The sequence below is a fragment of the Vulpes vulpes genome, chromosome 14 (genome assembly GCF_048418805.1).
Source record: "Vulpes vulpes isolate BD-2025 chromosome 14, VulVul3, whole genome shotgun sequence".
Taxonomy (NCBI): Eukaryota; Metazoa; Chordata; class Mammalia; order Carnivora; family Canidae; genus Vulpes; species Vulpes vulpes.
Genome location: NC_132793.1, coordinates 49,671,311 through 49,689,403, shown reverse-complemented (window position 1 = coordinate 49,689,403; position 18,093 = coordinate 49,671,311). Strand labels below are relative to the sequence as shown.

Sequence of the window (18,093 nt, the reverse complement as noted above, 5' to 3'; positions counted from 1 at the left end):
ATCTTCTAGAGCTATAACTGGGAACCAAAGAAGAAAGCAGTTCATTGCTTCTCAAGAACAACTGTTAATCTTATAAATAAATTAAAGAAATATCACTACCCAGGGCAACTTACACATTTAATGCAATCCCTATCAAAATACCATGGACTTTCTTCAGAGAGTTGGAACAAATCATCTTAATATTTGTGTGGAATCAGAAAAGACCCCGAATAGCCAAGGGAATATTAAAAAAGAAAACAAGAGCTGGGGGCATCACAATGCCAGATTTCAGGTTGTACTACAAAGCTGTGAACATCAAGACAGTGTGGTACTGGCACAAAAACAAACACAGAGATCAATGGAACAGAATAGAGAATCCAGAAGTGGACCCTGAACTTTATGGTCAACTAATATTCGATAAAGGAGGAAAGACTATCCATTGGACGAAAGACAGTCTCTTCAATAAATGGTGCTGGGAAAATTGGACATCCATGTGCAGAAGAATGAAACTGGACCACTCTCTTTCACCATACACAAAGATAAACTCAAAATGGATGAAAGATCTAAATGTGAGACAAGAAGCCATCAAACTTCTAGAGGAGAACACAGGCAACACCCTTTTTGAACTTGGCCACAGCAACTTCTTGCAAGATCCACCTATGAAGGCAAGGGAAACAAAAGCAAAAATGAACTATTGGGACTTCATCAAGATAAAAGCTTCTACACAGCAAAAGAAACAGTCAACAAAAGTAAAGGACAACCTACAGAATGGGAGAAGATATTTGCAAATGACCTATCAGATAAAGGGCCAGTATCCAAGATCTATAAAGAACTTATTAAACTCAACAGCAAAGAAACAAACAATCCAATCATGAAATGGGCAAAAGACATGAACAGAAATCTCACAGAGGAAGACATGGACATGGCCAACATGCACATGAGAAAATGCTCCACATCACTTGCCATCAGGGAAATATACATCAAAACCACAATGAGATTCCACCTCACCCCAGTGAGAATGGGGAAAATTAACACGACAGGAAACAAGTGTTGGAGAGGATGCGGAGAAAGGGGAACTCTCCTGCACTGTTGGTGGGAATGGGAACTGGTGCAGCCACTCTGGAAAACTGTGTGGAGGTTCCTCAAAGAGTTAAAAATAGATCTGCCCTATGACCCAGCAATTGCACTGCTGGGGATTTACCCCAAAGATACAGATGCAGTGAAACGCCAGGACACCTGCACCCCGATGTTTATAGCAGCAATATCCACAATAGCCAAACTGTGGAAGGAGCCTCGGTGTCCATCGAAAGATGAATGGATAAAGATGTGGTCTATGTATACAATGGAATATTCCTCAGCCATTAGAAAGGATGAATACCCACCATTTGCTTCGACGTGGATGGAACTGGACGGTATGATGCTGAGTGAAATAAGTCAGTCGGAGTAGGACAAACATTATATGGTCTCATTCATTTGGGGAATATAAATAATAGTGAAAGGGAATAAAGGGGAAAGGAGAGAAAATGAGTGGGAAATATCAGAGAGGGAGACAGAACATGAGAGACTCCTAACTCTGGGAAACGAACAAGGGGTCATGGAAGGGGAGGTGGGCGGGGGGTAGGGGTGACTGGGTAATGGGATGGGCACTGAGTGATATACTATATATTAGCAAATTGAACTCCAATAAAAAAATAATTAAAAAATAAAAATAAATATCAGACATCTGATTTTTGGACTTCTTATAAATTTCATTAAACTAAATAATGCCACCAAGATTTTTGGACTGTCTCTATGGAAATAGTTAATCCTCACAGGTTTTTGTATCCAAGGGGTAACAAAGAAAAAGGAAAACAAAATAACAACAATCATGTCTTCAAGGTTCATCCGTGGTGCTGCATATGACCAAATCAGCTTCATTTTTAAGGCTTAGCATTTTTCTGTAGTTATCTTCCAATCATGTCTTTCATGATTTTTTATTTTTCTGTTTTGTTCATGAAACCCTTCCCTGCTTAACTTGTAAAGGTACTATGCCATATTTTCTTCTAGTTAAAGGTTTTAATTCATATGGAAATTATTTTTTAAAATTTACTGTGTGGTTATAATGCATGGTACTTAACTGTTAAAAAATCAAATATATAACTAATTGTCAAGACAAAAATCATTGATAATCCATTCTTTCCCACTTTATCAAATGCCAGGATAGACACCATATACGTCCTCACATCCAATTTCACTATCCTTTCTTTCTCTCACACACACACGTTTAAATGTATACCAAGATTTTGTTTACATCCAAAACATTCTTTTTATTTTTTTTAAGTTTTTATTTAAATTCCAGTTAGTGAACATATACTGCATATTGTCTAGGTCTGTGTCTTCTTCTGTGTGTTAGGAAAGCCTGTTATGTTTCCCGCTCCTGATTAATGGTTTTATGGAGAAGAGGTCATACACTGTCCAGGGTCTGGTGCTTCAGGAAGTGTCTCTGGTGTGTGCTGTGTGTACTCTGCTGCTCTGTTTTGGTCAGTCCTTTGCAGAGTTTCTCTTTGCCTGCAGTGGGGAGCATTTGGACCTCAGCCAGAGTGTGGTGAGTTTTAACTAGCTGTGCCCTGGTCTGCTTGTTAAAAGAGACTTCATGCTGTTTCCACTTAGTAAGAAGAGATTTAAATTTTGTAGTATTGATCTCTCCCTGGGTTCTTAGAATGAACAGTATAAATATAGTATATTATTCCTTTAACACACTGCTGGATTTGGCCTGTTAGCATTTTACTTAAGATTTGTACATGTGCATGCATTCATAAGAGAGAGTGGTCTATTTTTAATACTCTCATCGCCAAGTTTAGGAATTGGGAGAGAACGCATTTTGATTTATCGAAATTATTCCCAAAATTTTTCCTAAATTATAATATTATGAGTTTAATCTGCCCAGCACATTCTAATCATACATGCAACGCTAGATATGTACGTGCATGCAGGTATATAAAGATAACACTGGCCTGTGATAACAAGTCAAGAGCTCTTCCAAATTATAATTGAAAATAAAAGTTGTATAAAAAGTAAAAAAAAAAAAGCTCAGTATATTCTTCTGTATTAATATACTTTTTATTACTTTTCCCTAAAAGCTAGTTGTGAGGATACCCAGAATAAATCATTTTGTAATGACAAGATTTGGGACTAGCAACCACACTAATGCATTCAAGAGGAAAAGATATATTCATTATCATTCAAAAATAATTTAATAATAACTTTATTCTTCAACTCTACTTACAATTGTTTTTGCTAACTATAATTATCCTCAACACACTTAATGGTTTTTCTAGTTACCTAAGAGGCTGGCAGATACTAAATTTAATTCAATAGACATAAACTTGATAGAATGTTTACTGGATGTAAATGTTAATATTAATATGCAGGGTGGTTATGAGTTGCTAGTATTTAAGTTACTTCAACCTACGAGGCAGATTTAGATTTTATAAGAGGTAAAACACATATAATCTTGAAGCCCTCTTTTTCAAAAACTACAAAAACTTTTTATTTTTGCCAATTCTAAAAAAGACATTTTTCTATGAAGAGATATTCTTACTGTCCTTCATAGGATATTAGAAGAGTCTTATGTGGTGAAAAGCCCTGAAAATTAAATGTCATTAGTTTCTCTGCAAATAAACCTGTGCTCATCAGGAAATTGAAGACTTTTGTGCAGATAAATTGATGACATTTTTGAAGTAGCAATCCATAATATCACAACAAGCCCTGCCTCCAAAGAACTAATAGAAGTCCAATGTTCAAGATAGGAGTAGAATGTATTTACTTAGCAAGTCTAGATATTCTGATGTCCAAATGAATTTTCCTAACATGCAAGTTTTGTCAAGTGCTACCAAAAACGTCCAATATTTAAAGAGAAATATAGATTCATCCTGAAACCCAATGCATTTAGTATTGTATATATCAAACTTAGGTTCCAGGACGAAGGATCCATTTCTTTTTTCCCTAAGGATCCATTTCTGATCAGCTCATTTCCATAATGGCTTCTTAACTTTTCATGTTTATTTAGCACTCACCATCCTTACTTCCCCCACCAGCATCTTCTTCCTTTCAACAAATTCAGATTTAAACAAAATAGACCCTCATGCTACAGTTTGAGCCCACTTTCCATAACCACATCATAGCCATGTTTATCCAAAGTTGTTTTTAAGTGACTTTGATGCTCCATGAGTCATTAATATAGAATGATACACATAATGCACATTCACATTGTAATGAGCAAACAAATGGACAACTCTTCTCTTGTGAATTGAACAGAATTTATGCTAAACATTTCTGGAAAAAAAATGAGAATAAATAGAGTACTTATACATGCAATGTATAAAGATGATATTTGATGACCATTTTGAATTGGAAATATCATCTCATCAAATCTCAGTACAGCATCCATTTCCTTTCCTTCATCCATTCATGTATTTGACGCTTGTTTATTGAGAGGTTACTCTGAACGAGGCAATGCATTAGGTGATGTAGGGTGGAGCAATAAAAGCTAAAACATATTCCCTGACCAAGAGAGAACAAAATTTGGTAAAATAAGCTTTGTACAGATTGTAAGTTACTTCACAATATCCATTCTCCCTTTCTTCCTTTTAGTAATATGAAACACTACTTTAGGCTTGGCTGATTGATACTTAAAAAACAAAACAAACTCTACTTAGATGTGGCCATATGATTACATTTAAGCCAATGGATTTACAGCAATAATGCTATGTGGTACTTTCTATTAAGAAGATTCAGCAGAAAATGATTATTCTTTCCTTCTGCACCTTCAGAATAGCAAAAGAAAATGGACCTGCCTCCCTGAGAACCTCTTAAACTCCCAAAACCAACCTTAGACTGCCTATTTCTGGGTATATTTTATGTGGGAGAGAAATGAATTTTCATTTTGTTTAATGTAATGTACTTTTTTTACTACATGTAGCCAAACTCTACTCCTAATTAACAAAGAGATATAAAACAATTATTAAAAGTGCAAGCTACAATTTGGTTAAGTCCATTGCATAGACACAAAACAAGTTCAGAGAAATATGAGGTTGCATTTAAGCAAGGAGTTGAGGTATTACAGAAGATTAAAGGTTTCATGTTAAGACTTGTAAAAGTTAGTAAATTGGCTTTTCTGTTCCACATGTTTATCTCATATGTTCACAGCAGGTAGCACATAGAAATATGAGGGGCAGAGAGAAAAAATATCTAAAATCCTTATTCAGTTGGACTGGGTTATCTATTTGTTCCTTAAGAACAACTGGTTATCTATTTTTTCTCTGTAGTTCCATACAAATAAAAATCAAACAGGTACATTTTATGTTTTCAGCATCATGGCATCAACCAAATATTCTGCTTTTTTTTTTTTTTGTCTCAGAAGGTTGACAGAATTGATAATTTTTTCAGGGTAGGGTTTAATTCATTTTCAGTGAGTGATATTTGGCTGCATTAAGTGGCACATGCCACCTATATGAACAAGCTGACAGATTATTTCAGCTGCATAGGGCTTTTAGAGAAATTGTGAGGTGTATCTCTTTTGAAAATTATATTTGATTTAAAAGGACAACAGAAAGAAATAAAGAATGATATACCAAGCAAGGTGAGTTATAGACCTACAAGTACATCCAAAAGAAGGCAGGGCATGTAGATTTTATAGATTGATGATTTCTGAATTCTTCTTCATTTTTTAAAAAATTTTTATTTACGATAGTCACACAGAGAGAAAGAGAGAGAGGGAGGCAGAGACATAGGCAGAGGGAGAAGCAGGCTCCATGCACAGGGAGCCCGACGTGGGATTCGATTCCGGGTCTCCAGGATCACTCCCTGAGCCAAAGGCAGGCGCTAAACCGCTGCACCACCCAGGGATCCCCTCTTCTTCATTTTTAAAATACAACTGTGTTTTCTAAAAGATACAGACTAAACCTAGAGATAGCATACCTGAGAATAGACCAACAATAAATCTCCAAATACACATCCTACATTGGGCGGTAAGAAGTAATAGAATCTGTCCTGGAATAGCTAAAAGAGGATTATTGCAAAAAGTTTTTTAAATCACTTTTGTAATCTTATAACTAAAATTACAATAGAGCCAGTGGATGAAGAAAATGCAGTGTGCATCCACAACAGAATACTGCTAAGCCTTAAAAATGAAGCTGATTTGGTCATATGCAGCACCACGGATGAACCTTGAAGACATCATGCTGAGAGAAATAGGACAGTCACAGAAAGACAGATGCTGCACGGCCTCACCCATATGAGGTAGCTAATGTAGTCATATTCATAAAATCAAAGAGTGTAATCAGAGTGTGGTTTCCAGAAAATGAAGGAGAGGAGAAAGATGAACACAAAGTTTCAATCAAGTAAGATGAATAAGCTTTAGAAATCTATTGCACAACACTGTACCCACTGTCAACAGTGATGTATTATATGCTTAGGCTTTTAAGAAGGTAGATTTCATGTAAGGTGCTCCTCCCACAATAAAATAATTTTTTAAAAAAAGAAAATGACAAATAGATACATTTGGTTAACTTCCACATTTATATATATTATTATATAAAATAATAAATTATATAAAATAATAATATATATAAAATTTATAAATAATAGATATGATTTATATAAATAGAAAAAAATTATATATATATATAACACTCAGGGATACTATACTTCTAGATTTGCCAACACAAAGAATTGTGAATTATGAGGATTGCTTGAATTCTATCACTAACATGAATGTGGATTTTTAAAGGAGTTAAATATTCCCCATGTATACTAAACACAATCTCGTTACTGAATATTTTTCTGAATAACCTTCACCAAGATAAAAGGTATATTGAAGATTTAATAGGGTCCCATTAAATGTTTAAATTGGTTCTAAGATTCCAATTGACTTTCATTTGCTTTTTAAAAAGGAGTTATTGCTCTGTGCTAATGTTTTTTTCCTAAGATAAAATGAATGAAAATGTAGCATACATTATTTTACAACTGTGGTGTATATTTCATTCACTAAATCATTGCAGAACCAGGTTAAGAAAGTAATTCTCAACAAAAGAAAGAAAAAGGAAGAATGTCCTATTTACTTTTCTCATTCAGAGACCACAATGAACGAAAAAATACTTAGGTCTCATGTGTCTTCACGTCATATTATAACGCGGGATCAAATTATTACCAATTCAAAGTTTAACAACATTACAGCCTTCCAGCAATCTTAAGAAGCTAATTATAAACCACACTGAAAATATGTTTTTCATGTATTAGGAGAAGTTAGCACAGGAGCTTGGCACTAAGCAGAGACGGGAGATGATGGCAAAGTACAGAGGTGGAGAGAGAGAACCAATGCAATTGTCATCGAATATTTGAAGGGCTTGCATATGGGAAACAGAAGAAGTTTTTCTTTTCTTATTGTCTCTAGAAGAGAAAACTTAAAACAAAGTTAGAAAAATAGATATCATTTTAATATAAGGAAGAATCTTTCATAGTGTTTAAAAGTAGAATGACCTGATTAGGAGAGAGGGAGTTTCATACCCCTGTTGGCTTTTAAGCAGAATGTGACTGTGAACTATTCGCCAGTGGGTCTAGGAGGGATATGTGCATTGGATGAAGACAATATGATCAACAAGATTTTTACTATTCTATGATATAACTGATTCTATCACTCTCTACACATTTCCTGTACAAGGCACACTTATTCAGCCGCTGGAGCTTGCTCACAGAAAATCTCATTTTCAGGAGTTAATTTCATAACACAGATTCCAGATAATCAAGACTTGCTTAAAAGCCCATCATTCTAACATTCTGAAAAACAATGTAGGAGCATAGAAGATGGCATTTCAAATACAGTGTACAACACAAACTATGTTTCCCTCTTTGTAAAGCTATATATAAATGCTCTCTGATTGGATGTGTAAAGGTCTGCAAGAACAAGTGAGAAAGGTATTTTCCTCTAGAATTAGAACAGCATTTTACCAGCTTGCTTAACAGCTAAATTTATAGGCTAGGTCTTTTCTAGGCTTAATAACACAGATTCCTACACTCCACTTTTAGGATTTTTGAACCAAAATTCTAGAACAAGGCCCAAGAATTTACATTACAAATAAGGACTGCATGTGATACAAAGTCTATGAAAATGCTTTTACAAACAGCGCTATAGGATAATGATGGTCAGAATTTCTCAGTCTTCTTTTTTGCATTCTTCAAAATGCAAATAGGTAAATTTTTTTAATTTTCATTCAGTAGGTCAACTAATCTAGTTAGTTCAGCATAGGGAGATAGTTGGTATAGACTCTGACGCCAGCTGCCTAGGTTGTCTCAGATGTACTGTTTACTAACTATATTTTCCTGGACAAATAAACTCCTAGTACATCAGTTTTCTTGTCTTTGAAAGAGGATAATATCAGTATCTAGGCATACTCTTGTTGTAATGGTTAATGAATTAGCCTAGACTAGTGCCTGACATATAGTAAGAACTCAATAAATGTTAACTATTATCATCCTTTATGACCCATCAAGCAAAATGTTTCTCAAAATTGGAATTTCAACAGAGATCAAGCAAAAATTCTGTGCATTTAAATACATTTTTATCATCTTCCCTCATGTTTTTCTTTTTTTTTTTAAGATTTTATTTATTTATTCATGGGAGACACAGAGAGAGGCAGAGACACACAGGCAGAGGGAGAAGCAGTCTCCCTGTAGGGAGCCCGATGTGGGACTCGATTCCAGGACTCTGGGATCACACCCTGAGCCGAAGGCAGACTCTAAACTGCTGAGCCACTCAGGCGTCCCCCCGTCATGTTTTTCCAGCTCAAAATTGTCTCATTTAGAGACTATGCTACCACTGTATCTCACACCTGAAACTAATATAACAGTATGTTAACTAATTGGAATTAAAAATTTATAAATAAGTAGAAAGAGAATTAAGTAAATAAACAAATGAAAATAATGGGTGCCTGGGTGGCTCAGCACTTGACCATCTGCCTTCAGCTCAGGGTGTGACCCCAAGGTCCCGGGATCAAGTCCTGCATCGGGCTCCCTGCAGGGAGCCTGCTTCTCCCTCTGCCTGTGTCTCTGCCTCTCTCTGTGTCTCCCATGAATAAATAAATAAAATATTTTTAAGAAATTAAAATACGTAAAAAATAGAGAACATGCTACAAAACTTTTTGTTGGCATTTGAGCACATGCAGACCTTCCTATACCACAATACCCATGAGGAGGCATATTAGTCTTCTTGGGCTGCATTAACAAAATACCATGGACTAAGAGTCTTAAACATAAGAAACTTATGTATTTTCTCATAGTTCTGGAGGCTAAGATTTCCAAGATCAAGTTGCCAGTGGATTCTATTTATGGTGTGGGCTCTTTTCCTGGCTTTTAGATGGCTGCTGTCTCACTGTGTCCTCACATAGGAGACAGTGAGATCTCTAGTGTCTTTTCGTATAAGGACACTACTAATTCAGACATGTCAAGCCCTACCATCATTACCTCATCTCCAAATACAGTTACATGGAAGGTTATAGTTTTAACAAATGAATTTGGGGGGACACAATTAAGTCCATAGTAGCAAATGTTAAATACAAAATTGGTATTTATAAGCATACATAGAAATTTCTGTTCAATCAAAAAACACTAAAAGGCAGCACTTTAGTGACTGGCCAGAGACCTCACTCTAGAATTAATAGATGTCTGACTCTGTGAAAAGCTTGTTTGACACAAAATCTCAAAATGAAAACGGAAGATGCTGAGTAGTCATCCATTTTTCTAGATTCTTTAAGTTCTGCTCCCATATCAGATCAAATCACCAGGAAAGTATCTTCACGAAAATTATTACTTTAGCTTTCCATAACACTGCCATCACAAAAGTATGATTTTAAGTGTTTTTTCATATTAAAGCTAAAAATAAAAATAGTCCATAAGAACACTATTTGACTCATTCATAAAAAGACTATTTATATATTACATATACCATTTAGAAAATATTTTTCACTATCATTTATATCTTTATATATAAATAAAATAGGATCCCCAGGATATAAGGTGTACATAGTAATAAGTGTTAGGGAAAAAAAAATCCTTCCTCACTGACATTTTCTCATTATAACAACATTAACAACCACATTAACAACCATAACATCTATTAACATTTATTAGACCTTTACTGTGCATGAGGTGCTATGCCAGGTGTTTATATGTTTCCATAGCTTTTTCTCACAAAAAGTCCTATGATTTGAATGGCAGTCTTTTAATAATTATCAGGTAAAGAAATAAGTCAGGAAAATTAAATCATTTGACTTAGGATTCCAAGATATAAGTTGTAGAATTGAAACACAAATCTGTGTGACTTCAGACTGGTTCTCTCACTCTAAACTGAAAATTCACTTACTTGAAGGAAAAAAATCATTTTCAATTAAATATAGCAACAGCTCCAAGTTCTTTAAATCACCTTCCAAAAAGACAAACTTATCTTCCCCCATAATCATGTTGACAACACCCGCACAGATGATACTACTTTTGGAGCTCTTTTCCGTGATCTTGTAAAACTGGTGATCATTATCAATGATCATGCATACAGGGCAACCAAGACAAAATCATTTTCCCCATGTGGAAAAATCAATCAGGGATGCTACAAGAATCAAGTTATAATGAATCACATCAACAGTTTTTAAAACCTATTATTTGACAGTTAAAATATTCGACTAGGCATTTGTACAGTCATGTTAAGTAATGTTTTTCCATGGTAATGACTGATACAGGAAAGCCAAAAATCCAGTGTGAACATGAAGAGGAGACTAAAAATTTATGTCCAGAGGTTATACGTTCTTTGATTCTGACAAAGATGAAGAAAATTTTCTCATTCTTGACAACATGTCTTTAACAAAACAGTCATCAGATAATCAACGTACTTCAAACATTTCCCACAAGAAATCACAAAGATGCTGTAAGTATTGAGGGCTTCAAATTATTCAGAATCATTAATGAGACAAATCTTACTCATTCTATCTTTGGCTTGTACAATAAGTTTGATGTCATAGACTTTTGATTGTAGGGGAGGCAATTTTGATACGTGTATCCTCTTTATTGCAGATCAAATCTTTAAATATATTGCACAACCAGAAACCTATTTGTCCACTTGGATTGAGAAAATATTGACAAAATACTGGTTATTTATCTCATTGCTGACTTTAAGTATAAGCATAAAAAGGACAACAATGAAAGCAAAAGAACCATCCATTGTGTCAGCATCATTTGTGAATATACAAAGGTCAACTCCAACCAGAATTCAGTTTGTTAGAGCTCTCTACTGCTCTATTATAATACCAGTTAAAGAACAAAATAATGATACCATGTGATCTGTAGGAAACACTCTGTGATCTATAAATTGTGATCTCATTGTTGGTACAATGAGATTCAGAAGCTCCTATAAGATTTAATCAATTACCAGAAATTAAACAAAAGTATCAACCTGAATGAAATATCATTTATGAATCCAGATGGCTATCTCACCTATGGTCACATATGAAAATATTCAGAATTTGCTGTTTTTTAGATGCCCTGCTTTTTCTTTGGTACTGATTTCACATCAAGCAGAAAGAAGTATGCTTATTCAGATTTATAAAGATGAGAAAACAATGACCAAAGATGAATATATGTTTGACAAGTTCAAGCTCACAGATTTCTATAATGTGTGCATTGCTTGGAAGGAATAAAACTCACATAAATGTCAGTGAAATTCTCAATAGGTCTGCTGTTGACAGAGAAACAATTATAGGGAAAGAGAATAACATTTGAGCTAGGACAATTTGGGGTGTGTTGTCTAGGAAGCCGAACAATATAAACCTATAGGTGATAAGCAGAAAGACAAAAAATCTCTTCCAAGAACTCACCCAAATTCTGTATCTGTACCATTAAAATAAATTATTCAGGAGAAGATGAGAAACTTCAAAGAAGATCAGCAATTAGCAGTGAATGCAATGAAATCATCAACTGGCTAGAGAAAAAAAAATTAGACTGCTAAGGAGGAAAAAATTTTGAGTATCCACAAAAAAACACAACCCGTCATCATGAGATTATGCCAGTGGTCAGGGGTCATGGCCAGCAGGAAGCCAAGAGGCTGATGGGAATAGATATCCTCCCCATGGAGAAATGTCTACTGGACTCATCACTGAAGAGAACAGTTAAAGAAAACAGAAATAAATAATTCTACACAGCTAGACAAAAAAAAAATTGAAAACCTAAAATTTGTAGACAAATCTGTTCAGTGGCAGTTTTAAAATCATATATTGAAGAAGATTTCTGGTCATTTTGAATCCTTAACAGTGTGAACAGCAAAAGAAGTGAATACCTTTTCACTTTATCAATACTATAAAAATGGAAGAAATATATATACTGATTTGTATACTAAAGACTAAGAATCTATTCAAAATTAACAATCTTAAAAAATTGAAACAAATAAAAAATAATCTTCCTATAAAGTGGGAAAAGGAAGGACAAGCAAATTACACTCAGAAATGACAGGTTCCAAGTTATTGTATAAACCAAAAGTGTATTAAAAGTTATTTCAAAATATCAAGCAAGTTTTTTTAAAACTGAGATTAGTATCTCCTACTAAGTTCTTACTATTTAAAGTTATATTTACACATAATTTATGCCAAACCAGTGATTTAAGGTTCTGCAGTCAAATGCTCTACCACTGAGCTATATCCCCTGAATTATGGTTCTGAAGAAAGAAACTATATGCTGCCTCCTTCCATACTTTTAAAATCTTACAATTATATTTGAAATTCGGTGATTTAATTGCATAATGAATCCACTATTATTTACTACCCATATAGTTAACTATTATGTGCTAGGTACTGCTATGTTCTAGATGCTGGATTAATACAAATATATTTCAGACATGATTCAGTCTCAATTGTCTCATAATTTAACGGAAGTTAGAGTCATCTACACAATATACTATAATAATATATAGATTGCCATAATACTCATAAAGAAAATGTCTAGTAATCCTAAAAGGAAACTTTTGAATTAATATTGTCCCTATAGTACTCTTTTAATTTAATTTTATTTTTTTAAAGATTTTATTTACTTATTCATGAGAAACACAGAGAGAGGCAGAGACACAGGCAGAGGGAGAAGCAGGCTCCCTGAGGGGAGCTTGATGCGGGATTAGAGCCTAAGACCCTGGGATCACAACCTGAGCCAAAGGCAGACACTCAACCATTGAGCCACCCAGTTGTCCCAATATATAGTACTCTTTTAAAAATAGAAGTATTTTATCCTAATAGTTGCCTTAAATAATATCAAAATGGCCTTTAATCTTGAGACATAAGACAGGTATACTTTGATGGAGTATAAAATGTCAGATGTGAAAAATGTACTACAATATTTGAGTAATTGAAGAGAAATCCTCTGAATGGGGAGAGAACAAGACAAACAGTAGATGCTAGAGAAAATAGAGAAGATTGATAGAGAAGTCCTTATGGGGAAAAGAATGGAAAAAAAAATTTATATACATTTCCTAAATTTTCCTACGGTTATCTTTGTTTTCCAGGAATATAATGTGAATCATAAACAAACTGAATCTACTTTATATTTAAGTTGTTTTAATATTGTCAATTAAAAATTTCCATGTTATGGAATATTCTTTCTACATTTGTAAAAAGTCCTAATAAATTTAAAATTGTTGCCCACTTCAAAATGTTAACTTTCTGTAAAAGGCTTATTGCTATAACATAATAAAAGCCACATATGAAAAGCCCACAATGAATATAATATTCAATGGTTTCCCCCTGAGAGCTTTCCCCCTGAAGTCAGGAACAAGACAAGGATGTCCAGTCTCAGCACTTTTATTCTGCGTCGTACTGGAAGTCTCAGGCATAGCAATCAGACAACAAGAAGAAATAAAAGGCATCCCAAATTGTAAGGAAGAAGTAAAACTTTCACTATTTACAGATGACATGATACTGTATATAGAAAACCCTAAAAACTACATCAAAAAACTATTAGAACTGGTAAATGAATTCAGTAGTCTTAGGATACAAAAATCCTATGAGGATTTCCTGTGAGGAAATCTGTTGTATTTCAATACACTAATAATGAAGCAGAAAAAGAGAAATTAAGAAAATGATCCTATTTATAATTGCACCAAAACTGTTAAGATACTTAGGAACAAAGCTAAGCAAAGAGATGAAAGACCTGTACTCTGAAAACTATAAAACACTGATGAAACAAATGGAGGAAGACACAAAGAAATGGAAAGACAGGGATCCCTGGGTGGCGCAGCGGTTTAGCGCCTGCCTTTGGCCCAGGGCGCGATCCTCGAGACCTGGGATCGAATCCCACGTCGGGCTCCAGGTGCATGGAGCCTGCTTCTCCCTCTGCCTGTGTCTCTGCCTCTCTCTCTCTCTCTCTCTCTCTCTCTGTGACTATCATAAATAAATAAATAAATAAATAAATAAATAAATAAATAAAATGGAAAGACATTCCATGCCCATGGGCTGGAAAAACAAATATTGTTAAAATGTCTATACTACCCAAAGCAATCCACACATTTAACGCAATCCCTATCAAAATACCAGCAGCATTTTTCACAGAACTAGAACAACAACAAAAAAAAATCCTAAAATTTATATAGAACCATTAAAGACCACAAGTAGCTAAAACCATCTTGAAAAAGCAAAGCAAAGCTGGAGGCATCACGTTTCCAGACTTCAAGTTATTTTACAAAGCTGTAATAATCAAAAACACTATGGTACTGGCACAAAAATAGACACATAGATCAATGGAACAGAAAACCAGAAATAAGTCCACAACTAATCTTCAACAGAGCAGGAAAGAATATACAATGGAAAAAAGTCTCTTCAACAAATGGTGTTGGGAAAACTGGGCAGCCCCATGCAGGAGAATGAAACTGGACCACTTCCTTACACCATACACAAAAATGAATTCAAAATTGATAAAAGACCTAAAGAAGACCTATACCCATAAAAATCCAAAAAGAAAACAAAGGCAGTACTGTCTCTGACATTGGCCATGGCAATATTTTTCTAGATATGTCTCCTGACCAAGGGGAAATAAAAGCAAAAGTAAACTATTGGGAATATATATATATATATATATATATATATATATATATAAAACTTTTGCACAGCAAAGAAAATAATGAACAAAACCAAAAGGCCATCTACAAAATGGGAGAAGGTATTTGCAAATGACATATCTGATAAAGAGCTAGTATCCAAAATACATAAAGAATTTATACAACTCAACACCCAAAAAGCAAATAATCCAATGAAAAAAGTGGGCAGATGACATGAACAGACATGTCTCCAAAGAAGACATCCAGATGGCCAACAGATACATGAAAAGATGCTCAACATCACCCATCATCAGGGAAATGCAAATCAAAACCACAATGAGATGTCACCTCACATCTGTTGGGATGGCTAAAATCAACAACACAGGAAACAGGTGTTGGTGAGAAAAATGAACCTTTGTGCACCATTGGTGGGAATGCAAACTGATGTAGTCAGTGTGGAAGACAGTATGGAGGTTCCTCAAAAAGTTAAAAATAAAACTACCCCACAATCCAGCGATTGCACTGGGTACTTACCCCCAAAATACAAAAACATTAATTCAAGTGGACACATGCACCCATGTGTTTCTAGCAGCATTATTTATAATAGCTAAATTATGGAAGCAGCCCAAGTGTCCATCAATAGATGAACTTTCCTATTCAAAGAAGATGATGCAGTAAATATACACAATGAAATATTATTCAGCCACAAAAAGAATGAAATCTTGCCATTTGCAATGACATGGATGGAACTAGAGAGTATAATGCTAACCGAAATAAGTCCGAGAAAGACAAATACTATGTGATTTCATTCATATGTGGAATTTAAGAAACAAAAAAAAATGAAAAATGAGCAAAGGAAACAGAGAGAGAGAGACAAACCACAAAACAGACTCTTAGCTAAAGTGAACAAACTTATGGTAACCAGAGGGGAGATGGGTAGGGGGATAGGTTAAGTAAGTGGTGGGACTTAGGAGGGCACTTGTGATAAGTGCTGGGTGATGTATGGCGTTGTTGAGTCACTATATTATATACCTGAAACTAATACAACATTGTTTGTTAAAAAATAAATAAAAGTAAATAAAAACAAAAGACAAAATATAATAAAAGGCTTATTGCCATATGTAGACAGAGACATTTAAGAAATATTTCTCAACAAGTTGAGAAATAATTTACTTACAATTATCTGACATTCTTGAAGAGAAATATTCCAAAAGACCTAAAATACTTGTTTCCTTCAATTCTGGTGGTCCTTCTGATTTATCAATGAGCAAAATATTTTTTTGTGAACTTTTACAGACACAGAAACCAATAAAAGCAGTTTTTCGCAAATTAGAAGTGGTTGCATACAAGCAGATTTCTGCAAGAATTGTCGTATATATGTAGACTACATTCCAGGCCCAGGAAAAATTATCTACCTTGCAGCTTTCTTCCTAAAAGGAGAAAATAGTTATTAGATAATCAAAGTACATTCTGTCATAATTAAAACTGTATATTGTACTTGTGATGATAAATACCTTCAAATTCTATAGAGTTGTTAAAGGACCATATCAATGAATATTTCTAAAATGTACTCATTAAAAAACAGATTTTCTGGGGGTAGATTGCATAAAATCTAGCTCAAAGGATAAAAAATACAAATAGCTAAAAGGAGTATAAAGAATAACTTTTCAATTTCCTTAGTAATCAATAGAACAAAAATTAATCCAATGAGATACCAAAATGGTATTATATTATATAATATTATTATTATATTATTAATATTATAATATTGTTATTATATTATTATTGTATTTGGTATTATAATATAATACCAAAATAGTATTATATTGTATATTCTTATTATTATATTATTATAATATAAATAATATAATTATTATTATAATTATTATATTATAAAATAATCTTTTTATATAAAATTCAATTGTGTGTGGCACTGAATATATTTTTCATAGGAAAGCAAGACAGTTTTATCTTCTGCATAGAAATCTGGAGATCTATCTACAAATATTAAAAGAAAGTTCATAGTCTATTATTTAATAGACTATGCAATTTAATTTTATGCATCTATTCTGAAGTAACAGTCATAAACACAGATAAAAATTTTATGTTTGAGAATACCAGTTCAACATTATTTGCAATTAACTATGAATAATTAGAAACAAACTCAATGTTCAACAATGAAGAAATGGTTAAATTATCTCATGTACACCAAAATATAAATTTTAATAATATATAATTATAATGAAAAATGTTTTCATGATATGTTTTAAATCATAGGGAGCTAAACCATATATGACTCTATGATCTCAAGTTTGTAAATAAAATTCAAAGTCCCTCTCACGTATATGTGTGTGTGTGTGTCTATTATCTACCTTCATATCTCTACATCTCTATCTAACATCTATCTATCTATCCATACTGGGATATACAGCAAATGTGCATTTACTTTTATATTTAATTAAAATTTTTATTACAAGGTTATTCTCATTATAAGCCTTGATATGATATACAGTTTAAGTAGTGGCAAAAATAAAATTTCTCAAGTCTTTTAAAACACCTAAATTAATGATATATTGTTACCTGATTTTGAACAGACATAATGCTTAAAAGAAAATCTCTCATTAGTTCCATTAAAGCTTTCAAGCAGGCCATGTTTAATTTGGCAGCCTCCCCGAGGACCAAAAAAGCCAGTATTGAATCCAACCTAGGAATTTGTGAATAAAACAACAAAGACCTTAATTAAAATAATAATAAATAATTTTTAATGAAAAAGATGGCCAGAGTTAATGAATATCTCAGATTACCAGATACATTTACTTTTAATAAAGACCAGTATTGGTCGACACTGGTTGTGATTTAAGTCTACAAGAGCCACAGTTTGACAAGATACTTGCATTCAGATACATGTTCTGTCAAAACTTTGGGAACAATAAATACTACAAAAGATCACATTTCTTCATAGATCCTGTATAACAAGCAATCAAGGGCTCTGGTTCTACAGTGTTCCCCAATGCACCTAA

At 33.8% G+C, this 18,093-nt stretch overlaps 1 protein-coding gene across 5 annotated transcripts in view; it reads right to left on the bottom strand.

The window, feature by feature from the left end:
• Positions 1-18,093, bottom strand: part of TMEM232 (transmembrane protein 232) — a 223,570-nt gene that overhangs the window by 136,454 nt on the left and 69,023 nt on the right. For all 5 annotated transcript variants that reach the window (XM_025993000.2, XM_072736590.1, XM_072736593.1 and 2 more), the window contains 2 exons: positions 17,654-17,777; positions 16,251-16,503 (listed from right to left, as the gene is read on the bottom strand). In XM_025993000.2, coding sequence (XP_025848785.2) covers positions 16,251-16,503; positions 17,654-17,777 — 377 coding nt within the window. The remainder of the gene's footprint in view (positions 1-16,250; positions 16,504-17,653; positions 17,778-18,093) is intronic.